Below are 24,589 nucleotides of genomic sequence, written 5' to 3'. Positions count from 1 at the left end.
GAGTAACAGAAGAAGGTCCAGATGGAACCAGGATGTCTTGAGCCAGTAGTCCATGTGTGGGTGGGGCAGATCTGTTTTGACTGCAAGTTGTGGCTCATTATGTCATGTTTAAGATCTCTGGTTATATCTTCACCTTTCTTGTAAAGATGTCGATCGTTATCCATGATCGTGATCATCTCTCTGTATCCGTCAGCTCCGGACGGCGTCCCGAGCGGCACCGCCGACGATTCCTGCTACGACACGTTCACGGCCACCAGCCACCGCGTAGGAGGCGAATGGGAGCGCATGTCCGAGACCGGGTTCAAGCTCTGGTGCCGGTGCCTGGGCCTGGGCAGCGGACACTTCCGATGCGACTCCTCCAGTACGTACGCGAGCGCCGACGTCCGCACACACCGGGGCGATCGATCGATCCGGAACGAGTCCGCGCGTTTCATCCGTCTTCGTGTCTCTTTCTACAGGATGGTGCCACGATAACGGGAACAACTACCGTATCGGCGAGAGGTGGGACCGACAGGCCGAGAACGGACACCTGATGAGCTGCACCTGCCTGGGTAACGGCAAGGGAGAGTTCAAGTGTGAACCACGTACGTGTGCGCCGCAGTTCTGTGCCGTTACTGTGCTCATGGATGAATTATATCATAATAATAATATTAATAATAATATTAATATTAATAATAATAATAATAATCATAATCATAATAATAATAATAAACTGCCAGCTCACGACTCTGGAGTTCTAATCTTATGAGCAGTCTGAGATAAGCAAGGCTGTGTTCTGGGTTCTGGGTTCTGTGTTCTGTGTTATGGGTTCTGTGTTATGGGTTCTGTGTTCTGTTATGGGTTCTGTGTTCTAGGTTCTGTGTTATGGGTTCTGTGTTCTAGGTTCTGTGTTATGGGTTCTGTGTTCTGTGTTCTGTTATGGGTTCTGTGTTCTGGGTTCTGTGTTCTGTTATGGGTTCTGTGTTCTAGGTTCTGTGTTATGGGTTCTGTGTTCTGTTATGGGTTCTGTGTTATGGGTTCTGTGTTATGGGTTCTGTGTTCTAGGTTCTGTGTTCTGTTATGGGTTCTGTGTTCTGTTATGGGTTCTGTGTTATGGGTTCTGTGTTATGGGTTCTGTGTTCTGTTATGGGTTCTGTGTTATGGGTTCTGTGTTATGGGTTCTGTGTTATGGGTTCTGTGTTCTGTTATGGGTTCTGTGTTATGGGTTCTGTGTTATGGGTTCTGTGTTATGGGTTCTGTGTTATGGGTTCTGTGTTCTGTTATGGGTTCTGTGTTATGGGTTCTGTGTTCTAGGTTCTGTGTTCTGTTATGGGTTCTGTGTTCTGTTATGGGTTCTGTGTTATGGGTTCTGTGTTATGGGTTCTGTGTTATGGGTTCTGTGTTCTGAGAGTGACTCTTACCCCTTTTCCACCAAAAAAAAACGTGGTTCTTGAACCGGTTCTGTTCAGGTTTCTCAGAACCTCGGTGTTCTGTAGAGAACCGACGCGCGTTTTCACCAGTTTTTGAGAACCAGGCAGCGTCATCATCGGTGGGCGTTACTTACTAAGAGTTAAGAGCGGTAATATCATGGTGGAGCGTGTGGATTATGTGCGAGCGTTTGTGCTGCTGTTACAGATGTTTGTTTGTATGTAAAAAGCATCGATCTAACAATCGGTGATAAGACGTGACGTGTTTGTCGCAGTCGTTGTTTTATGTAGTTCGTTAACGTGAGAAGCGTTTTGCGCTTCGGTTTCACCGCGACTCTCGGCGCAGATAGCCGATGTTTCGAGCGGTGAAACATCATTAAAGTTCCACATGAACAAACATCTGTGTGAAATAACCATCAAACCCAGTCTAACATACCACGTGTATCTGTGTTTAACTGGATTTACTTCTCGTGTGGTGGTTATGCAGCTCGGGGAGATGAAAAAGCTTCACGCTTTATTTATCACGTTAAGCGGTGTTCGTTCTGTCCAGGTCACTTTTATCTCGTAATATCTCACAGTTCATCTTTTTAAAGGCGCTTCGAAAATATCAGCAGCAAACTGGTTCAACACGTGATCAGGTGAAGTTTAAAAGATAAAAATGCAGCATTAAGCGCAACACGACGCGCCCACCGACTGACGTCACGGTTCGTTCTGAATAACCCGGTACTCTGTGGTGCCAGATCGGCCCGCTGGTTCTCTGTCTGGAACCTCTTTTTTCCGGTGGAAACACACGGAACCGGTTCAAAGTCAAGTTGGGGGATTTAAGGGCTGAGACTAAGTCTCTCCGCGTGTGCGTTTTGCAGACGAGTCCACGTGCTACGACGACGGGAAGACGTACCGGGTCGGAAACCAGTGGCAGAAGGAATATCTGGGAGCGATCTGCACGTGTACGTGCTACGGCGGTCAGCAGGGCTGGCGCTGCGAGAACTGCAGGAAGCCCGGCGCCGAGATCGCCAGTCACCTGCTCCGGCCGGTGCGGTACGGAGACGGTAGCATCCGCAAAGTGGTGAGTTCTCGGGCTCTTTCTGACGTGGAGTCCAACAGCGCTGCTCTATTTGGCTTAGAACAAAGTACGACTGCTCCGAAAGCCACCCGATCGGTTATAAAAACAACACACGGTCACACTCGCTTATGGGGAAACCCGCACAGCGCATAGATTTGTGGGGAACGTGCTAAACTTCTGAAGATATCACATACACCTCCCCCAGACACTGGGCAATCTTCCCTCCCTCAGACACGCCCGACTGTGTTTGTGTGGACGCCCGACCCAGTCGGTGGCGCCGTTGAGGTTCCAAACTGCGATTCTAAAGTGATAGACAGATGTGCCACCCTTGATACCCCCCACACCCCCCCCCCCCCCCCCACACACACACACACACTTTTTCTCATCTGTTAATCATCAGTGAACAATAAATAAAGCAAATAATGAATATTAGATATTAATAAGAGTTATTAGGAGTTTATGATCCATTATCGTGTCCTGTTTTTTTCGTTCCAGAACATCCAGTGCCCGATCGAATGCCTCCGTCCGGAACTCCTGGCCGACGCCGTGGCCAATCCGAACCCCCGAGAGTAAAGAAACCTCCGTACCGAGACCGCACCGACCCCGTAGTGCCTCACAGCCGTGCGACCGGCCGCCGCCATCACCGCTGCTGCTTATCGGCCAATCGAAGACGCAGACACGCCGCCATCACCGCTTCTCGTTTTAACGATTCCTTATCGGCCGTCGTGCCGTTCAGGCTCCCGATTGGCTGTTATTATTTTTTTGTTTCGTTTTATCTTATTTTTCAAGGGTACTGAATAATAATAAAAATATTCCACCTCATCAGTGTTACCAAAAATCCTCATTAATTATCAACGAATACGTCTGGTGTTGTAATTGTATTAAGAATGACCAAAACAATCAAGCACTGAATGTTAAGAATGTTCTAGACTACGTCGTTTTTATTCGTTCTTCCTCTCGACTCACGTTCGCTTCACGCTGCACCGTTTTTCTTTAAAATTGGACCTTAATTTTGCTCATTTGCTTAAAACTTTTGTAATCTTTGGTTCACTTTTGTAACGCAAATTAAGAATGTAATTGCACTGTAGGTGCAAAAACTCACTACTGTTAAATTCCCATTTTTAATAAAGTTTACAAATGAACCTCAGTTCTCCTTTCTGTTTTTATTTATTCTTTCTTTCTTTTTAATATATTGTTTACGCTCTTTCTCCCTATTTGGCGCTTCCTCTCCACCAATTCCGACCCCGGCTCTTATCGAGGAGAGCGAAGCTAACCCACGCCCCCTCCGCCACGCGGGCATCAGCCGTATGCACCTCGTCACATATGCAGATCAGCACTGTGTACAGAGAGACACGCCCTGATCGGCGCGCTCTTTCCTCGTCTAGGTCAAGGTCATGAGAGAGAGAGAGTCCCTATCCGGCTTTTTTTAATATCCCACCCCTATATGAACAACAGGCCGAGCGTTCACGTGGCCGGTCAGCCCAGCCGGCAGGCAGAGCTTAGACTCGACGCGATGTATTCGAGATCCCAGCTCTGGTGTTCTAGCGTGCGTTTTACCGCTGCGCCACCTGAGCGGCTTGCCAATGTCTTTTCAGGATAGCGTCTGGCCTCGCTAGAGTTCTTTACTGCATTTGGCGGATGCTTTTATCCAAGGCGACTTACAATCACGACTGAATACAATTCAAGCAACTGAGGGCCTCGATCAGGGGACCAACGGTGCCAACTTCGCAATAGTGGGGCTTAAACCAGCGACCATTTGGTTACTAGTCCAGTACTAGTCTAGTACCTTAACTGCTGAGCGACCGCTGCCCCGGTAATGATTGGCTCTGACGGAGGGGCTTGCTAGCTCGCCCATCTTTGGTCCTCGTCTGGCACCGAGCTCTCGCCCGTACCAGCAAGTAACTGCTAGCATGCGGCAGTGGGTACACCCCGGAACACCGCCTCGGCTGGTGGGCCAAACCAGGTGAGGGTAGAGGTCGGGTCTAAAACCCATGGCGAGTCAGGTGGAGAGTGCGCGGAGGAAACCACCAGATCGGTTCGACGGGCAGAAAGGCGGATTCAGCAACGCGTCGTGGGGCGCGATCAGACGATTACGCCACAGTGAGGCACGGAAACCCCGTTGGCCATCCACTGCATCCTTCTCTACCCCCAGCCGTCTTGACATCGTCTTGCCTCTGGACAAGGCAGACGAGGACGAGAGAGTGAGGCAAGTCATGGCTTCAGCCCCCTTAATGGTCATCATCGACCACGACGGACGAACATCACTGACTGGCTAATAATTTAGCTTTCGAACCTTATAACGGTTTGTTTGCAACATAGCAATCAGGTTTCAGTCCCGACTCGGAGAAACTGGTCAGCGCAAGCACTGCTCGTTATGTCGGGTGTGATTTGGATAAATTGGGGTAGCACGGAGGGGGAACAAAGAGAAGTCTAGTGGACGGAGTTTCAAAAATAGGTTGTTTTTATTACTATTATTATTTTTAGTGTTCAATTAACATCATCTGTTCTACAGGACCAGATCTGAAACACATTAAATCTAGACATCTGCTTTGAGCACAACATGGAATGTACTGAGTGAAGGAAAGATCGAGCTGGATCCAGACTCCTCCATTATTGCTCTGACGCAGGATGGTGGGGGGTCGCGTGGATCCGAGTGCAGTGAGCGGGATGGTGTTGGGATGGTGTTGGGATGGTGTTGGGATGGTGTTGGGATGGAGGAGGTGAGAGCAGGTTCTGCTGCGGTCAGGAATGTGAGGGCTGTTTGAGATCAGTGGTGGAAGAGGCGCAGGTTGGTGTGCACCAGGGTGATGCCCAGCTCGTTACAGGCTTTAATTACCACCTCGTCGGCGGTGGAGCCAGACGGGGCGGCGATGAAGTCCACGCCGCTCTGAAACACAAAAACGTAGATTTGAATTAGCGTCAAGTTGCATCCGTCCCACAGAGCAGAACATAAATAATAATAAGTCATAATTAATAAGTAACACATCTTACTGATGTCCTGAAGCAGTATAGCCCATCTCAAGCGGTTTATTTATCAGAATCAGAATACTTTAATGATCCCAGAGGGAAATTATTTTATTTAAATAAGATTTATATTTATCTATATTTTATTTAAATAAATAAAAATGTCTTATTTAAATAAGATTTATATTTATCTATATTTTATTTAAATAAATAAAAATGTCTTATTTAAATAAGATTTATATTTATTCATATTTTATTTAAATAAATAAAAATGTCTTATTTAAATAAGATTTATATTTATCCATATTTTATTTAAATAAATAAAAATGTCTTATTTAAATAAGATTTATATTTATTCATATTTTATTTAAATAAATAAAAATGTCTTATTTAAATAAGATTTATATTTATTCATATTTTATTTAAATAAATAAAAATGTCTTATTTAAATAAGATTTATATTTATCTATATTTTATTTAAATAAATAAAAATGTCTCATTTAAATAAGATTTATATTCATCTATATTTTATTTAAATAAATAAAAATGTCTCATTTAAATAAGATTTATATTTATCTATATTTTATTTAAATAAATAAAAATGTCTCATTTAAATAAGATTTATATTTATCTATATTTTATTTAAATAAATAAAAATGTCTCATTTAAATAAGATTTATATTTATCTATATTTTTATTTAAATAAATAAAGATATTTTATTTAAATAAGACAGGACCTTTGTTCATGCATTTAGGTTCGGTCTACCACTTGGTCTTGTGGCTTCTTAACAGCTCGTTTGCTGTTGGTCTGATTTAATCTATTCATCAGTTGCTGCCCGTCCTCTTCCTCTTTTACCTTCAACTCTTACAAGCATAAATATCTTTTCCAATTAACTGGTTCCTCTGAGCACCAGTTCGGTTATCTGGGGTTCCGGTGAGAGTTTAGGTTTGATACTAATCATCGTGCATTTCCGATATCGTGAAGCAGTATAGCCCATCTCAAGCACAATCACAACAAGCGAATTCATATTAAAAGAGCGAGTAAGCTAGGCTAGGCTAGGCTAAGGAGGAAGCGGCGTACCCGTTTAGCGCGGTCGATGTTATCTCTGAAGGGAAAGAAGGCGTCGGAGCTGAGGGCCACGCCCTGGAGAGACCCCAGCCATTCCTTCCTCTCCGCTTCACTCAGAGCCGCGGGAACGTCTTCATACAGAGCCTCCCAAACCGCCAGATCAGGTCCCTGTTCGAACAAGCGAATCATTCGTTAACGGAAACGTTAGCAATTAGCCAAACTAACGTCGATTAAAAATCCCAAGTGCCGAGTTATTTTATTGATAACTAGCAACAGCGATCGTACGTGCGTTAGGAACGTTTATTTTCAGGCACTCACCTCCCCGATGGTTTTGCTGACGTACTGGTCGATAGCGTTAGCGATCTCGGCGCGCTTAACGTTACCGCGGAACTTCATGCCCAGAACCCGCGGGTGATGCCGCAGCCACCAGTTATCGGCTTTATCACCCGCCAGCCGAGTGCAGTGAATCCTGGACTGCTGCCCGGCGCCGATACCGATCACCTGATCACACACACACACACACTTAGCGATGCTAATGTTATTCAGACGGCACGACTGTACGTTCGGCGGTTCCTCACCTGCCCGTTTCTGGCGTAGCACACCGAGTTGGACTGCGTGTACTTCACGGCGATGCTGGCTACGATCAGATCCCTCAGCGCCGCCTCGGAGAGCTGACGACAAACATGCGCGTTAGATCTAACGTCCGATCTGCTCGAGCTACGCTGATAAACGCGACGTACGAAGCTCACCGCGCCCTCGGAGACGACGTTGGTGAAGAGCCGTTTGTCGACGGCGCCGTCGTTCCGCTTCTGCTTCAGGTGCAGGCCGAACAGGACCCTCACTTCCTGCTCGTCAGGCTCGTAGTCCGGATGCATCTGAGGGAGAACCAGCCGAAGTTTGCGCACGCTTCTGGGGGGGAAACCTTTTGACTCCTGTAGTGTGATGCTACCACCACCATATTTTACAGCAGAAATCAATCGTCTCCCAGGGTCACACACTGCTCACCAGACCACATGACTCTCTGTTAGCTTGTTATTCCCTACAACTCGGCTTCAGATCCTCTAATGTAAGTAGTTCCAGCCTGACCTAGACAGTCTGGCTGTAGCTTCATATTTTCTCCAAACCCATATCACTTTAGCAAGCAAGGTTCATGATCTTGATCGGATAACATCCACACAGCCGATTAAAAAACCCGATTAGCAACACGTCACTAAATGTTTTCCTTCTCCTCCTATTATCGCTGGGTCAATAGTATTGGGACACAGGGAACAAGAACAGAATTGATGAAACGTTAAGGAGCAGAGCTTGATTAAAGTAGACGTTAGCGTGCGTTACCTGCAGGACGCAGTACTTTCCGTTCTTCTTTTTGGAGAGGATGCGAAGAGCTTCTTCATCGTAAGCCGGAGCGACAATTCCATCCGAAACCTGAATCAACCAATCAAAAGCTTTTATTTAGGACAGGGTGGAGCCAAAACCAAGGTTTTACAGCGGAAAGCTACACAGATCAAAGCTGTTCTAGCGGATCCCATTTTTCTTCCCAGCTAATTCTGACGAAGGTCCCCCATGAGCAGCTGATATACTGACACGGCCGAGTCGGGTTCGAGTCCCGGTGGTGCTACCAGCCTGGACTGGGATGGGAAATCCGACTACTAAATACTTGCTGAAGCAACAGCGCCTCCTTTGGTCTGATTAAGGCACCAGTATGAGCAATGCGGTCCTTTGAACGTGCTAAGTAGGGCTGGACGATATGGCTAAAATTTATATCACGATATAACTCCTAATTTCGGTCGATACGATATAATTCCGATATCGATATGAATAATACAAATGTCAGAAAAACTGCCAGGAACCCCAACATTGAAAGGCTGTACCTGCAAACCTCCGAACCCTGATAAAGTCTATAAAATCTCACTCTTTACAACTGCATAATATTTTAGAAATAATAATAATACTACAAATAAATGAGCTTTTACCTTTCACTTGTATTCAGCATTTGTATAGAGACAAAAACGACATCGTTCTCAAATAAACATAAGCTTTGACAATATATAATATAATATATTAACATATCTTACCCAGAGGTGGAAAGAGAACTAAAATATTGTACTCAAGTAAAAGTACTATTACTTTAATGAATTTTTACTTAAATACAAGTAAAGTTACTAGTCTAAAAATCTACTCAAGTAAAAAGTAACTCATTAAAAATGTACTCAAACTTCACTTCATTACTTTATTAACAGCGGGGGTGGGGGGGTGTCTCTTCTGTGTAATGCAAACAGGACAAGTGGATATAAATCTCACAATAGTTGTTTTTAATTCAAATATAATAGAAGAAACATGTTGATACAACATTTAAAACATTTAGGGATGTGTAATGTGTCATTTTAGTCCCATAAAACTTTTTCAAACTGTATAACCACTAGTGATGTGTCGTAGAATGATTCGAATCTATTGAACGGCTCTTTAAACTGAAATAAAGGAACCGAGTCGTGTTTCTGGGAGTCGTTATGTATATTTACGGCTCTTTAAAAGGAACCGAGACAAAAGATCCGACTCCCCGTCGCAGAATTCACTGCAGCAGTTTCCCAGCCACGATTTCTTTAGCGTTTTTATTTTACTCAGTAACGGATCTTACTTAAAATGCAGCCAATTAAAATTCTTAGTACAAAACATACTTAAGTAAAAGTAAAATTACAGGCTGTGAAATCTATTAAAAAGTACAAGTACACAAAAAAACTACTTAATTACAGTAACACGAGTAAACGTAATTCGTTACTTTGCAGAGTTTGCTGTATAAGGTGTTGTGCTTAAAGAATACAGAATAAAAAGAGTCTAGTCTTTCCTCTCATCAACTATTTCGTCTGCTTCTTTTTAAACTGTGGACTCACAGCTGTTGAACTCATTTAGCCGCTAATATCCACGCTGAGCACTGGCGTCGTGACACTGGACGGTTTAAAGAAGCAGCCAGAGGTGGCCGCTCAGGTGGCGCAGCGGTCAAAAGTACGCTAGCGCACCAGAGTCGGGGTTTGGAATACATCGTATCGAATCTCAGCTCTGCCTTTCCGACTGGGCGGCTGCATGAACAATGATCGGCTGTTGTTCAGGGTTAGAGGGTAAGAAAGTCGGAGCGTAGGTCCTCATAACCGGTGCGACGGCGGCCCCTGCTGGCTGACTGAGGCGCCTGCACAGGGCTGAGGGATAATGCTGATGGGGGTGTGGCCCTCCGTACACGGTTCCCGTCAAGTGTATGAACTCGACTCGTGCAGGTGAAAAATGAAGTCTGTACTGACTGTACGTGCCGGAGGGGGCGCATGTCCGTTGAGAGGCGTCCTCAGTCAGCGGTGAAGGGTCGAATCAGTATAGAGGAGCAATCAGGGGAACTGGACACGACTAGATGGGGGGGGAGAATGTGTGGTGCACAGGGGAACTGAGCATATCTAAATTTGGGAAATTTCAGAGCCCGGTTTCACCCTCTCAGATTATAGAAAAGGCAGACTGATGAGTACAGAACTCGCTCGCTTTGATCAGAAGATGCTCTTCAAATATTTAAGCAACAAATGTACCAACTAGTGACTAATAAACAGAGAGAAAAGACACACGCACCTCTCGTGAGATGATTTTAGCAGTGGGAACATCGCAGGGATCAGACAGAGCCACGAAATCTCCGAACGACGACATTCTGTCCGCACCTGAAACACCGTAACCATACTTTACACACCTGATAGTGATTAAATAATATAAAATAGCCCATCGGGGCCCAAAAGTCCTCATAAAACAGCTGGAAAGGGCCTCAATTCTGGCCAATGGTCAAATTTGATTGGTCGATGGAAGTGAAACGTTTGAATGGACTCTTGCTGAAGATTGGCGTTCATCATTGGCGCCCCCTATTGATAAACGGTGGTTATACGAGCAGTAGTCGTGTGTTTGGGTGTGTGTGTGGTACCTCGGGCGCGGGCGTAGGCCGTAGCGAGCGGCGTGAGGTCTTTCAGCATGTCGTGCACCATGCACACCTTCGCCTCATCCTCAGTCAGTGCAACACCCACTGCAGCACCTGCAAAACACACACACACACACACACACACACACACACACACACACACACACACACACACACACACACACACACACACACACTTAATGACAGGACAGGTAGTTACTGCTTACACTGGGTTGTTAACAGCAGTGTGAGCTGTTCAGAAGGATTATCATGCATTCCGTGTGTGTGTGTGTGTGTGTGTGTGTGTGTGTGTGTGTGTGTGTGTGTGTGTGTGTGCGCACGCACTCACCAGCAGGACTGACGTGCTTGAACGAAGCAGCAGCGGGCATCAACAGGGCACCCTTCAGTTCTTTAACCAGCTGCCAGGCGTTCAGGGCGTCACACAGGTTAATGAAACCCGGAGATCCGTTCAGCACTGAGAACGTGAGAGAGAAATCAGATCAGATGAAGGGGGGGGGGAAGAAAATCTGGAAGAAGTCTGTTCTCAGCACTGGGTGTGTCTGAGGGAGGGAGGGAGGGTGGGATGGGTTCCTCTGGATTGCTGTAGCAATATGTGATCCCCAGGACTGGTTGAAGGAATCATACGGAGTGTATTGTGACACGCACACATGATTTACATGCACAGGCAGATAAATCATGCCCAAGGGGTTGGGGTGGTGTAGTGGTGCAAGTGCCAGAAGGAATGCAATAAGGACATTAAAAATAACTAGACAAGGGTCAATTGCAATAAAAATACAAAAAAACTTGATAGCATTACCCACAAATTAGTGTTGAGCGCTCAGTGGGAGGTCTCGTGTGTGTGTGTGTGTGTGTGTGTACCTTTAATAGGCAGCGCAGGGCGGAGTGTGTAGAGTTGTGCGGGACTCTGGTGTGGGTTCATCCCGTAGCGCAGGGACAGCTGAGAGACTCCGCCGCTGAACTCACGCCGGAAATAATCAGCGATGGCTTCGTCGTACTGAGCCGTGTGTGTGAACGCCTGCCGGAAGACACACACGGAACAAAATCACGTCTATAAAACAAATATGAACACCGCTATAGGGTCCATTCTGCTTTAGAAGGGGCGACAGCTTATTAACCTACTTCACTGCACGAAGGTTTATGCACTTCATTGTGTACGTGCATCTCTAAATTAAAAAAATAGGGTGTGGATTCGGAACGCTGTATAGCACTTTTTGAGCAGAGTAGCCGACTTACAGAAACATAGTGCGACAGTGCCAAGGAAAAACTCTATAAACAGACGCTCGAGTTTAGAGAATCGACCTGGCCGAGCTCTTAACACGAACAAATAGCTGTGTCTGAGGGAGGGAAGGCTGGACTAGGTTTCTCCTCATTGATGCTGAGGAAATGTGACCTCTGCTGGCAGGTAGAGGTGCATGCACAAATGGTATGAGGTGGTGCACAGTAAAGGAGCTGCACTGGGGAGTTGGAAATGACTAAATACTACTCATTTAGTCCAGGTCCAGTAGGTTTCTGTAGTTTAATGCTGCATATTAAAATGATCTTGTGCAAAAGTTTGTACACCCCTGCTGAAATGTTTCCTGCAGGTAACAAACTCAAATATGACTTGTGACGTACAAGCCGCCAGCGTGCTACGTGTGCATTAATAAGCGCGGGTTTGTTCCCTGTACAGCGCTTGTTTACTTATTTGTTTCCAAAGTTCTTCTGAAGCAAACCGTCCACTAACAAACACCCACCCACAGTCCAGACGACTTTCATCATCCATCAAGGGTCAATATGACCGGACACACGCTGCTGGACTTTATCCCTGAAGCAATCAGGCTAAAGTCTTTCACTGTGTTTGCTTTATCCACGATTCCGTCATATCTTCAGTGTAAATCAAGCACAAGTGTCGAGAAAAAGGAGCAAACAGTAATAATAACGTTACGCCCAATCCGCTGTTCTGACTCTTGTCTGCCATAGATTTTCCTGCCTATGTAAGAACTATTTTTTCCTAAATAAAAGCGCTATATTAAGAAAAAAGAACGTCTCACCTGTCGTGTAACGTGAATTATAAAATATATTGTCTGGCCCTTTAAGAAAGTGAAGCGCACTATAGGGCGTAGGGAGCGAGTGTGTAGGGAAGAGATCGGATTTGTACCGTTTCCGTGCTCGTGTTTTGCACTGAGCTTGTGTGACATGTAAAGTAGCGTTCTCGTTAACCACTCAAATGTTTGGACTTTGAATTATTTTAACATTTACATTCATATTTTTGGTTACGGTATAGAACTTAATTCTGGATTACAGGCAGAACTAATCGTACACGTTCATACACTTGTAAGAAATATCTGTAACTATAAACTAAGCAGGTAACTTTTGAAATATATTGAAGTGTGTAGCTGCTGTTATTCTGTTTTGTGTGGGCAGAGAGAGATTACAATGCCAAAATGTTATGTGTTAATGTTTGTTAAAGTGTAATTGATACACGTGCATTTATACTTATGCGTATTTATTATAGATCAGATAAGATAAGCAATGTTTGACGTTCAGATTGTTAAATCTTTTTATAATAAATGATTGAAATATTGTAATTACACTCAAGTGTGTACACTGTAATTACACCCCCCGCCGCCGCGGTAATACCGTATACCACGGTATTTCCTGAAGACGGTATGAAAATCGGCAATATCGCCCAACCCTAGATGAACCACTAAAGAAAAATACAAAAATCAAAGTTCTTAAAGTCTAATCATTAATACGAAGCTGCTAACACACACTGAGACGAAACCGTCCACAGTCAAGCAAGCTTTACACTGTTACATTTACATTTTCGGAATTTAGCAGATGCTTTTATACATAGGTTAAAGACAGGGTTAATGGCCTTGCTCAAGGGTCCATTAGTGGCAACTTGGCAGTGGTGAGGCTTGAACTGGCAACCTTCTGATTACTGCACCAGTACCTTAACTGACTCGATATCACAATGTTATGGGTTTAGAAACATCAAAAACAGACCCATGTTGCTAGATGGAGTTTGTTTCTGATAATATAATAGAGCAGGAGCCTGTAATTGCACAGTGATGTTAAGCTTGCTTGACTGGGAACAACCGCAGTGGTTTCCGAATTAGTTCTGAGCATCCAGACCAATATTTTGGGTTTAGTTCTTGCTTTAGGAAAGACCCCACTGTTCCATTTATGGATTATATGGTACGGTCAAACTAGCCCTTTAGGTTTCATAGTACCACCAACGTAATCAGCTGGTGTCTGTATATTGCCCTGCCGTACAGGTCTAAAGTTTCTGGACGCACCTTCAACGCCAGGGTTTTGCGCGTATCGATGGAGGTGTCGTGCTCGGTGGACGACTCCATCTCCTTCACCACCAGCTCGTAGTCGGTTGGGTCACACACCACCGTGACCCGGGCGTGGTTTTTGGCAGCGGCGCGGAGGAGAGTGACACCGCCTGCGAATCAGAATCATTCATATGAACATCAAACACCATCACATTCAAATGTATGTGCATCAGATGGCCAAAAGTATGTGGACACCCCCTTGATTATTGAGCTCATAGGTTTCAGCCACAACCACTTAATCAATGATGTCAAATACACTGACTGTTTCCAACATTGAAGCAACAATTCAGGGAAGGTCCTTTCCAGTTTGGTGCCAACAAACTTTCCGTTCAATATTAGTGCCCGACCTTACTAATTCTTATCACTGAATGGAGACAAATTCCCACAGAAATAGTCCAAAATTGTGTGGAACATCTGCTTAAAGGAGTGGTGGCTAATACAACCACAAAAAGTACATTTACATTTTCAGAATTTAGCAGATGCTTTTATCCAAAGCGACTTACACAATGAGCGAAACACAATGAGCAATTGAGGGTTAAGGGCCTTGCTCAGGGACCCAACAGTGGCAACTTGGTGGTGGCGGGGCTTAAACCGGCAACCTTCTGATTACTAGTCCAGTACCTTAACCACTGAGCTATCACTGGCCCAATCAAAAGTAAAGGAGCTACTCCATATAAATGCCCATTATTTTGCACTGGAAGGCAAACAGCAAGCTCATAATCAGGTGTCCACATACTTTTAGCCATTTAGTGCATTTGAATGATTCAAGCCTTCAAGTTTCAGCACGACTCAGGCTCACCGATATCAATCTGCTCCACCGCATCAGGAACCGTCACGGTGGGAGACGCGACCGTCTTCACAAACGGGTACAGATTACACACCACCACTCTGTAACACACACACACGGTAAACCAGGAACCAATCACATTCACCTGTTCTAAACCACAGCGAGACTACACAAAGCAAACTGGGTTTGAAGTATTCAGCAAGACTTCAAGTAGCATGAAGCAACGTCCTATTTTCTTCTGCACTGAATTCACACGGCTAACGTAGGAAACGAACAAGCCCATAATTCACTACCACATAGGCGAGAACATGTCGTGGCAAGAACAGCCATGAGTAATAAAACTTCTCACCTGATGAGACTGAAGTTGAGTTTGTCCATGTCGGCTTTATCAGACGGGATGTTCCTGGCCAAAATTCCTCCATGAACAGCAGGATGAAGGGTTTTCACCCGACCACCAAGCATTTCAGGGAAACCAGTGAGTTCCGATACGTCTCTGAGAACGTAGGAGAGTTATATTAGCATTACAAATCCCAGGCCAGGCATGTTTTGAACACTTGTTATCTACAATGTTTAGAAAACAATCATTTCAGATTTGTAAGGGCTCTGCAGATTTTGTGTTTTTGTGTGGATGAAACATGATCCACCCCACAACTTTCAGCTAAAATAGTGGCAAACAAATAGTAATTAAATATCAATGTAATATGTTTTACACTTTGGTTACATTCATGACAGGAACGGTAGTTACTCATTACACAAGATTCATCAGTTCACAACGTTTACATCAAAAACGGTCATGGACAATTTTGTATCTCCAGTTCAACTCACTTGCATGTCTTTGGACTGTGGGAGGAAACCAGAGCACCCGGAGGAAACCCACGTGGACACAGAGAGAACATGCAAACTCCACACAGAAAGGACCCGGACCGCCCCACCTGGGGATGGAACCCAGGACCTTCTCGCTGTGAGGTGACCGTGCTACCCACTTAGCCACCGTGCCGCCCCAATGTAATATGAACTGAACAGTTTGGACCTCAGGAACATGTATAGGACCTGTAGTTCTCCAGACATACGATTGATAGTTGCTCACCGGACTGAGAGTCCTGCATCTCTCAACGCTTTAGCTGTTCCACCCGACGCCACCAACGACAAACCGACAGACACCAGTCGCTTCGCAAACTCCAGCAGTCCCGTCTTATCAGACACACTCAGGAGAGCTGAGAATAAAAATTACAGGGGAATTTAACAGGGAAATTAAATCATTCTATGAAACATTAAAAAACCCTTTAATTTATTAATCAATTCAACATTATTAAAAGCTGCTAGAATGTGAGTAACACTGTCCCCAGTCAAACAAGCTTTGCTTGGTGGATACCGACCAAATAAAGGGAAACGGGTCTTTTTTTCTTGAATAACAACCTCTAAGCCTATGACAAATAAAAGCTTACTTGACAGTGGACAGTGTTCCGTAGTTTATCTATGGCATAGTGTTGCTTAATGGTTTTTGGATTACTCTGACTCGACAGGTTAGATTCATTTGCTGATTTTGGCAGAGACCACTGTTTCATCTACTTTTTAATGGGCAAACTAACCCTAATTATGTGGACACTGAGAAGAAGTCTGATCCAATCCTTCAGCCCTTAAATGTGGTAGAAATCATTGAAATTCCAACTGTATCTGGCAGCATGTTGATTCTTGGGGGATTGCTCAGTGCCCTTGCTTGATACAGTGATATTACTGTTCAAGTTGTCATTGACTATTACCTAAAATTGTTCTGATTTTATTAAAAATGCATTTTTTTTTTTTTACTGACCACTTCTAATAGCTAAAAATGCTAAGTATGACGGTTTCCTTTGAATTTGTCTCTATAAGCTCAGTTAACTAATAATCAGTAACTACCAGTTGAAAGAATTGGGCTAAATTCTCATTTATTTTGGTTTATATTCGTACTAGTTGTTTTATGAAGTATTATTTATCACTTTTTGGTAAATGAAGTTTACCAAAGTATCGCTTCAGTTTACCTCAGCAAACGAAATATCGCGAGACTCGCTGTGTCTACTGCAAATTGGTCACCAAGTATCGCGATATTTCTCCTGCATTTTATTTTGGATTTTTATTGTTAACAGATTTGTGATGAATAAGATCAGCAATTCAAAATATATAATAAAAATAGAAAAGACAAAAAAGTAAACAAAACATAGTAATAGTACTAAAAACAATAACATTATTTAAAAATTAAAATTAGTAGCCAGAACATGACCTGACAAAGACTAAATATTAAACAAACATCAGGTGTTTTGGTGGCTTTTTTGTTACTATATTTCATTTGAAGCATGTGAACCAACATATGATTAAATAATTTTAATAAAAACTAGTTACAAACCCCAAACTTTTCAACACTCACTAAATCTTTCCATTTTAACACAACAAAAAATCTGATTCAGTGTGAATCTCAACATGCACACAAACACTCACATGTAAATCTCATGTAAACTAATTAAAATAAAGAATTTATTCACGTGTGCAGACATTGCTGATGATTTAGCATCGTGAGTTACCAAAAGTTACCAAACTGGAAATAAAAAGTCGTGCATGCAGAATAAAGTCATAATAAAGTGCAGATTTACCCAGTTCAGTAGACATGATGCTCAGCAGATTTTAAACCCGTCAATTCAAGTGAAACGACGTGATTTATAAAAATATCTTCCTCTGCACCACCACGTGCCAGACTAACACATGGGTGACAACCAGATCCGCCCTGAGGCATTATGGGAAATGTAGTTTTATAGAGTAAAGTTGATGCCTGTAGTTTGCAGCCTGGTCACCAGGAGGCGCCACTGGACTGTTAAAGATTTCAGTGATTTCTGCAAAATCACCTCTGACAAAATGATTGGTTTGTTTGTTTATTTGTTTATTAGGATTTTAACGTCATGTTTTACACCTTGGTTACATTCATGACAGAAACGGTAGTTATTTGTTATACAAGGTTCATCAGTTCACAAGTTTAATGTCAAACACACTCATAAACAATTTCGCATCTCTATTTCACCTCACTTGCACGTCTTTGGATTGTGGGAGGACACCGGAGCTCCCGGAGGAAACATAGGCATACACCGGGAGAACATGCAAACTCTCACAGAAAGGACCCGGACCGCCCCACCTGGGGATCGAACCCGGGACCTTCTTACTGAGCCACGTCCTTCTTTGTCCGAAAAGGTTCTTACATTTACATTTTCGGCATTTAGCAGACGCTTTTATCCAAAGCGATTTACATTATAAAGTCTAAGCAATTGAGGGTTAAGGGCCTTGCTCAAGGGCCCAGCAGTGGCAACCTGGCAGTTGTGGGGTTTGAACCAGCAACCGTCTGCTTACTACATTTACATTACATTACATTTTCAGCATTTAGCAGACGCCTTTATCCAAAGCGACTTACAGTTCTGTGACAGTATACAGTCTGAGCTAATGAGGGTTAAGGGCCTCGCTCAAGAGCCCAACAGAAGCAACCTGGCAGTGGTGGGGCTTGAACCAGCGACCTTTTGATTACTAGTCCAGTACTGTAACCCCTAGGCTACAACTGCCCTCAGCGACAGACTTCTCTGTGCCCATATACTAATGAAATAGATAAACCTGAACTGAAATGTGTCCACCAAAGGAAAGCAGAAGCAGGGACTTCTTTGCTGCACTCTTAACCTCTAAGCTTATGGTGATGGTATAACCTGCAGTGTCTTTTTTTAAAGAACAGCTCACACTAGGTGTACGAATGAACTCAATTTTTTTGTTAAATTTAATTAAAAAAAACAAGAACAGTTGCAGAAATCAAAAGATCGAAACTGCCGTGGCAAACACGTCCCTTAATAATGTATGTTAGTTTGTGGTGTGTGTTCTTGTATGAGGACTTGGTGGTATTTGGAGATTTTGATTGAATTAGGGTTGATACTCGGGTCTAAAATGTTTGAGAGTCAAACTGGACAAACTGATTCATCATCCGGTCACTTCTTTATATGATGTGAGAAGATGGCAATGGTAGCTTGGTGGTTAAGGTACTTGAATAGTAATCACCAGGTTACTAGCCCCAGCACCGCCAAGTTACCACTGTTGGGCCCTTGGGCAAGGCTCTCAACCCTCAACTGCTCAAACTGTATTCAATGAAAATTGAAAGTCGCTTTGGATAAAGGCGTCTGCTAAATGCAGAAAATGAAATGAAATGAAGATCTGAGATCATCAGTGGAGAATTATTATTCCACAGCACCAGCCTGGAACAAAATAAAACCATTTTCAATAAACGTAATAACCCAAAAACCTGGTGTTTTTTATGGCAGGTGTAAAATACGACCCACATCACTTTTTCTTTTACCAGCCTATTAGCTTAAGTGACACGACAAGGCCGAGGCTAAATCTACACGTATATGCACGACCACTATAAAACATTACACAATCTTCACATTCCCGTAACCATACTGCCATTTCTGCTGATGGGTTAAACTGTGGGGTGTGAATATGTTACGGTGCAGAGAAGCTGTTTCATTCATTTAACCAAGAAATGAGTGCTTTGTGAGGTTGGAAGTTTATAAACAGATCCTTTTTATTAGCACATTATACACTGTACACTGTACTCTGTGTTTCCAGTCAGATTCAGACTTTCACACAATATTAAATTCAGTACACAAACAATAATTGTAGGTAAAAGTGCAGTAATTTGTTAGCTGTATAGAATTAATTGACTAATTTGTACTTAAACAGCGATAAACTTTGATTCGTTGGAACGTTTGTGTTATGATTAACCGAATCTTACCCCTGAGTCAAATTGAATCATGATTCATTAAATCATTGTCAAGATCAACGATGAATCGTCTCGATTCAAGGAATCATTTTGAAACGATCAACGATTCATTCATTGAATTGATTCATTGAATCATTGTGTTAAGATCGTTGATAAATTGAATCTTGATTCATTAAATCGTTGTTTTAGAATCTCAGTTATATTATTTACATCTTAAATTACAGAATTATTTATCTTTAACTATATTAATGTGGCCCATAAATAATTATCGAAATATTGTCAACTAACGTGCTGTTATGCTAGCTAATCAAACTAGCTAGCAAAACAGCTATGCTGCTAGTTTGCAAAACAATCCGACTTTACTGAATTCTTTGTTAAGTTTGAGGTTCAGATTTAATTTATCCCAGTTAAAAGTGCATTTAATCACAATATAAATGTCCCGTCCTGTCCTTTATGACAGAATAATTCTGTTTTATTCAATGTGAGATTAGATGAGATGAGACCCGGCGATTCAGATCTGAGAGTCAAAGTCGTAAATAACGTCCGTCTGTCCACTTTATTTTGCTCTGCCATGTTTTCCTGCTCTTTATCACGCTAATCATTCTCTGTTTGCAGAAAAAAGCGACACATGGACAGTCGGACATCTCAGGAACATCTCAGGTCTGAGATATTGTCCAGTACAGAATTCCACATACTGGACACATACAGGACAATATCAAACCCACGTCCTCAGGACTCTGGTGCTGTGCAGCACCCACACTATCTGCTGTACCACCGTGCTGTCCTGCTGAAAACCCTAAAACAAGAACAACAATAACACTGATAATAATAGTAATATTTATTTACATGACACCTCTGTCCATTCAGAGTCACTTTTTTCATCATCATAATAACAAAAACATAAAACAACATGAGCGCAAAAACAAGGTCCTTGTTAACGCTCCTTTTAATGTCTGCACACCAGCCAACGTCCATAAGCCTGTGGTGCCAGCGAGAACACCTTGAACATCTCGAAATCTGAGCTGGTGCTTCGTAAGTATATGTAGTCCTTAAAAAATCAACTCAGAACCAGAATGGCTCTCGCTGTGGTTCGGTGGAGCCTTAAAAGTGCTGGAGATCCTGGCTGTATCGATTAGCTAAAGTTCCGACAGTCAAGCAAGCTTTTTGTCAGACTTAAAAGACCCAGCATAGATTTTAGAAACCCCAGAATCATCTTTATGGAAGAATTAAAATTCCTAAATGTTTTTGTTAATAAAAATGCTCATTTTCTAATAGTTTAGTCACAGAAAATCATTAAAATCGTCTCTTATAAGGGAATGTAAACCAAGTTAGTACAGATTATGTAGTGTTTATAAAGGCGTGACATAAAAATGCTGCAGTGTTATTATTTATTTATATTATTGAATTAAATAATAATTATTGAATTATTTATTTAGTTATTATTGAATTAAGACTTGGATGTGATTTGCAGTATCTTGGAGTTCGCCAGAGTTAGTCAAGATGTTGAAATCCAGAGTAAAGAAGCCTATCATCTCCTCTGATTGGTCACCTGCTCATAACTCTGTCCCCGCTGTTCTGTCCTCGACTCCTAATTGCCAGACATCACCGCCTGCGGCGTATCGTATCTTCGTGTCGTTTTGAAAAAACCCTGACCGTCTTGTGCCGAGGTCGAACTCACATCCAGCCACCTCGTCGTCATCCTCGCACTCTTCGTCGTCCAGTTCTTCTTTTCCAAGCCCCGTCCCATGAGGCTTCATCGCTGGATCGTCATCGGTCGATTTGTTTGCGCTCAGCTGTCGCTCTGATTCTGACACTTCCTTCGCTTTGTGGCTTCGTTTCCATTTCATCCTGCGGTTCTGGAACCAGATCTTCACCTGCACGAAGACAGGAAGTTACACCAAACCTCAACATCAGCGATGAAAAGCAATCATCGTAGCTTTCTGTATAAGCCAAATGCTAATGTTTAAGTCCCCCTTAAATACATTCACATGTCCACCAAACATACTCACCTGCGTCTCTGTTAGCATTAGCGACGTTGCTACTTCAAAGCGTTTGGGCCGTGAGAGGTACTTGTTGAGTTTGAACTGGTTCTCGAGCTCGAGCAGCTGCTGACTTGTGAACGCCGTGCGTGGCCTCCGACATTTTCCCATCAACACCGACTGGGGAGCAGCTACAGACGATACAGAAATACTGAAATCATTCTGTTATATACGCAACACAGCCAAAAGTATGTGGACCTAGAACTCTGCATTCAAACTCGGGTATTAAATCAAACTGGTTTCCTTTACTGCTATAACAGCCTCCTCTCTTCTGGGAAACTTTTCACTAGGTTTTGTAACATGACTGCAATAAAATACTTCCACCGAGCATAAGTGAGGTGAACACTGGCCCATCGTCTGCATTACAATTTATCAGAAAAATTCTTCACACCACTGAAACAGAAAAGGGTATTCCCCAAACTGTTGCCACAAAGCACACAATTTTCTAATTCCTCCTTCGCCATACTTTACAGCTGGCACTGACAGAGAATTTCTTTTCACTGGACTTGAATCAATTTATACTGTTCTTGATGCCTCTCCAGCCAGCGCTCGGCATTGTGCATGGTGATCTTAGGCTTGTGTGTGGTCACTGTGCCACGGGAACACAGTCCATAAAGCTTCTGATAAACAGTTCTTATGAGTTTTGCAGCCGAGCGCAGGTCCTTTTTTGTTATAAATAGCCGAAGCCAGTAATTAAAGTGCCGTCCACATTCTTTTGGTAGTGTAGTGTCTGCATCTGTCTGCATGATGTTTTAGTAACTATAAGTGTCCGGTAGAGATTAATAACAGCTTCAATAACACATTAAACTATGAAATAATATTTTTATTCTCTTTTATATATACAGTATATAACGTCAAGGACTCCAACACACACACACACACACACACACACACACACACACACACACACACACTAGGGATGAAAGCTTTATTCTTATTTATTATTATTGCGCTTTATTGTTGATGTACAGCCATAAACACCATTAACTTAATGAAACTCCATGAACCCACACTGGGACTGTATTGATTAAAACACGGGCACACACACACACACACACACACCCACACACCCACACACTGCTTTAGAATGGCTACTATATTTTTTAAATAAATGTTTATTTATTTATTTACTATGAATCATTTATTTTTTATTAATTAAACATTTTAATTATTTTATTCATACAACATAACTGTCATTTATAGTTTTTTCTACATTTTGGTAAACAATGTATACTATGTAAAATATTATATTTATTATTATTATTAAATTATATTTATTATTATTATTATTGTTATTAAATTATATTTATTATTATTATTATAAGCCACAGAATTCATTGTGGTATCAGAAAAACACTAAATTATTATTCATTTAAAATAATTAATTGCCATTAAATGTGGTTTAATTAAACTGGATTTATAATTTTATAATTTATTATGTTTTTTTTGTTTGTTTCTCTTTATGGTATAAAAGACAAAACAACAATACAAAAATTAACATAATAAATATATTTTTAAAAATCAGAATAGAATAAAACTAAATGTTATTGCTTTGTTATTTTTTATGTAAATATATTCTAGTTTATTTACTGAAAAAAACATATTTTGGCCGAATAATTAAATGTCTTGAATTTACTGAATCACAGAAAAAATACATTTTGAAGTACAAAATAAAGTAAAAAATTATTAAAGTAAAAAAAAAAAAAAAAAAAAAGTTAAAAAGTTAAAAATTTATAAACAAAAACAAAAATGTTATTTAAATGCCTTACATATTAAAGGAATGTATTGAAGTTTAATTTAAATCAATAAAAAAATAATAAAACGATAATAATTTTAATAAAGGTTAAGGAGAAATCATTCAAAATAAGAACTATTAAAATAAAATGTAATTAACATGCAAAAACTTTATCAGAAATGTAATAATGAGCTTATTTACAGGTGTATAAAACACAATATAAATAAAGATGTTTGCAGATTAATAAGAGAAAAGTAAATAAAGAATAAGTGAGCTGAACTGACCGCTGCTGTACGGCTGCAGTCGGCTGGGCAGCAGCAGACCGGCGGCTCTGATCCACTGCTCGTATCCGGGACTGAGGTGAGGGAGAGCGGGGTAGTGCAGCTGAGGAGAGTCGGTACCGACCCCGGGGAACAGCGGGACTCCTGCCCACACCCCTCCGTACACACCGGGGGGTAACACCTGAAGAGGAGCTTTCTGATCCCCCAGCAGAGCTTCGATCCGAAAACTCTTCGATTTCTCCATTTAAAACTAACTTTAAAAATTACTTAAAAATCAGAAAGCAGTTTTAATTCTCAGTTAATTGAACTAAACTTTCTTTAGTTTTGAGCTGAGAGGAGCTGAGAGGAGCTGCTGGGAGGTTTCTACCAGGGTTGAGTTTCTGCTTCACTCCATTCTGCAGGAGAGATGAACCTTCTCACACCTCCACTCATTTACATAATCACTCATCCTCCACTTCTGATTGGCTACCAGCAACAGGTCCACCTTTAATTAACCAATCACAGTCATGCACCTGAGCGGTCGTTTCTATTGTATCTGCTATTATTATTATTATTATTGTTGTTATTATTATTATTGTTGTTGTTGTTATCATTATTATTCTTATTAACATTATTATTACTATAGCTATTATTATTACATTATTAAGGTTTAGGTTCTGGACTAGTAATCAGAAGGTCACTGGTTCAAGCCTCACCACTGCCAGGTTGCTACTGTGGGGCCCTTGAACAAGGCCCTTAACCCTCAATTGCTCAGACTGTACACTGTCACTGTACTACTAGTCGCTTTGGATAAAGGCATCTGCTTAATGCTGAAAATGTAAATGTAATTGTTAATATTAATAATAATATAGTAGTTTTATTACCATACAGTCACTCACTCACTTAACCGTTTATCCAATCAGGGTCGGGAGGGCGCTGGAGTCTATCCCAGATTTACAATGGGCGCAAGGCACACAGTAACACTCTGGACAGGGGGTGCCAGTCCATCGCAGGGCACACACACACATACACATACACACACTTTCACCTACAGGGCAATTTAGTGTCTCCAGTTAACATGACTGCAGGTTTTTGGACTGTGGGAGGAAACCGGAGCAAACCCACACAGACACGGGGAGAACATGCAAACTCTGCACGGAAAGAACCCCGAACTGCCCCACCTGGGGATCGAACCCAGGACCTTCTTG

The 24,589-nt window shown here is 42.2% G+C and overlaps 3 protein-coding genes across 3 annotated transcripts in view; 1 reads left to right on the top strand and 2 right to left on the bottom strand.

Moving 5' to 3' along the window:
• Positions 1-3,611, top strand: part of fn1b (fibronectin 1b) — a 46,694-nt gene extending 43,083 nt beyond the window's left edge. The window contains exons 42-45 of the mRNA XM_063009342.1: positions 194-361; positions 459-584; positions 2,270-2,472; positions 2,965-3,611. Coding sequence (XP_062865412.1) covers positions 194-361; positions 459-584; positions 2,270-2,472; positions 2,965-3,042 — 575 coding nt within the window. The 3' untranslated portion in view covers positions 3,043-3,611. The remainder of the gene's footprint in view (positions 1-193; positions 362-458; positions 585-2,269; positions 2,473-2,964) is intronic.
• Positions 3,612-4,912: 1,301 nt separating this feature from the next.
• atic (5-aminoimidazole-4-carboxamide ribonucleotide formyltransferase/IMP cyclohydrolase) lies at positions 4,913-17,312 on the bottom strand. Its single transcript, XM_063010602.1, has 15 exons — positions 17,195-17,312; positions 15,658-15,784; positions 14,920-15,063; positions 14,583-14,671; positions 13,742-13,893; positions 11,319-11,475; positions 10,789-10,914; positions 10,446-10,553; positions 10,106-10,191; positions 7,838-7,927; positions 7,252-7,377; positions 7,081-7,173; positions 6,821-7,003; positions 6,515-6,670; positions 4,913-5,356 (listed from the first exon to the last, which is right to left on the bottom strand). The coding sequence occupies exons 1-15, from the start codon at positions 17,208-17,210 to the stop codon at positions 5,237-5,239; spliced, it is 1,773 nt and encodes a 590-aa protein (XP_062866672.1). The 5' UTR covers positions 17,211-17,312; the 3' UTR covers positions 4,913-5,236.
• Positions 17,313-20,811: 3,499 nt separating this feature from the next.
• mnx2b (motor neuron and pancreas homeobox 2b) lies at positions 20,812-23,646 on the bottom strand. Its single transcript, XM_063010805.1, has 3 exons — positions 23,406-23,646; positions 21,357-21,517; positions 20,812-21,221 (listed from the first exon to the last, which is right to left on the bottom strand). The coding sequence occupies exons 1-3, from the start codon at positions 23,644-23,646 to the stop codon at positions 20,901-20,903; spliced, it is 723 nt and encodes a 240-aa protein (XP_062866875.1). The 3' UTR covers positions 20,812-20,900.
• Positions 23,647-24,589: the final 943 nt, after the last annotated feature.

This window comes from Trichomycterus rosablanca, chromosome 15 (genome assembly GCF_030014385.1).
Source record: "Trichomycterus rosablanca isolate fTriRos1 chromosome 15, fTriRos1.hap1, whole genome shotgun sequence".
Taxonomy (NCBI): Eukaryota; Metazoa; Chordata; class Actinopteri; order Siluriformes; family Trichomycteridae; genus Trichomycterus; species Trichomycterus rosablanca.
The sequence above is the reverse complement of the archived record's forward strand: the minus strand, read 5'-3'. Positions and strand labels throughout refer to the sequence as shown.

Coding starts and splice junctions, on each gene's coding strand:
- mnx2b (XM_063010805.1), bottom strand. CDS start 23,646: ATGGAGAAATCGAAGAGTTTTCGGATCGAAGCTCTGCTGGGGGATCAG. Junction 21,518..23,405: donor ACTGCAGCCGTACAGCAGCG/GTCAGTTCAGCT, acceptor TATCGTCTGTAG/CTGCTCCCCAGTCGGTGTTG. Junction 21,222..21,356: donor TAATGCTAACAGAGACGCAG/GTGAGTATGTTT, acceptor GTCTTCGTGCAG/GTGAAGATCTGGTTCCAGAA.
- atic (XM_063010602.1), bottom strand. Junction 10,192..10,445: donor GGCCTACGCCCGCGCCCGAG/GTACCACACACA, acceptor ACGGTGTTTCAG/GTGCGGACAGAATGTCGTCG. Junction 5,357..6,514: donor ACATCGACCGCGCTAAACGG/GTACGCCGCTTC, acceptor TTTGTGTTTCAG/AGCGGCGTGGACTTCATCGC.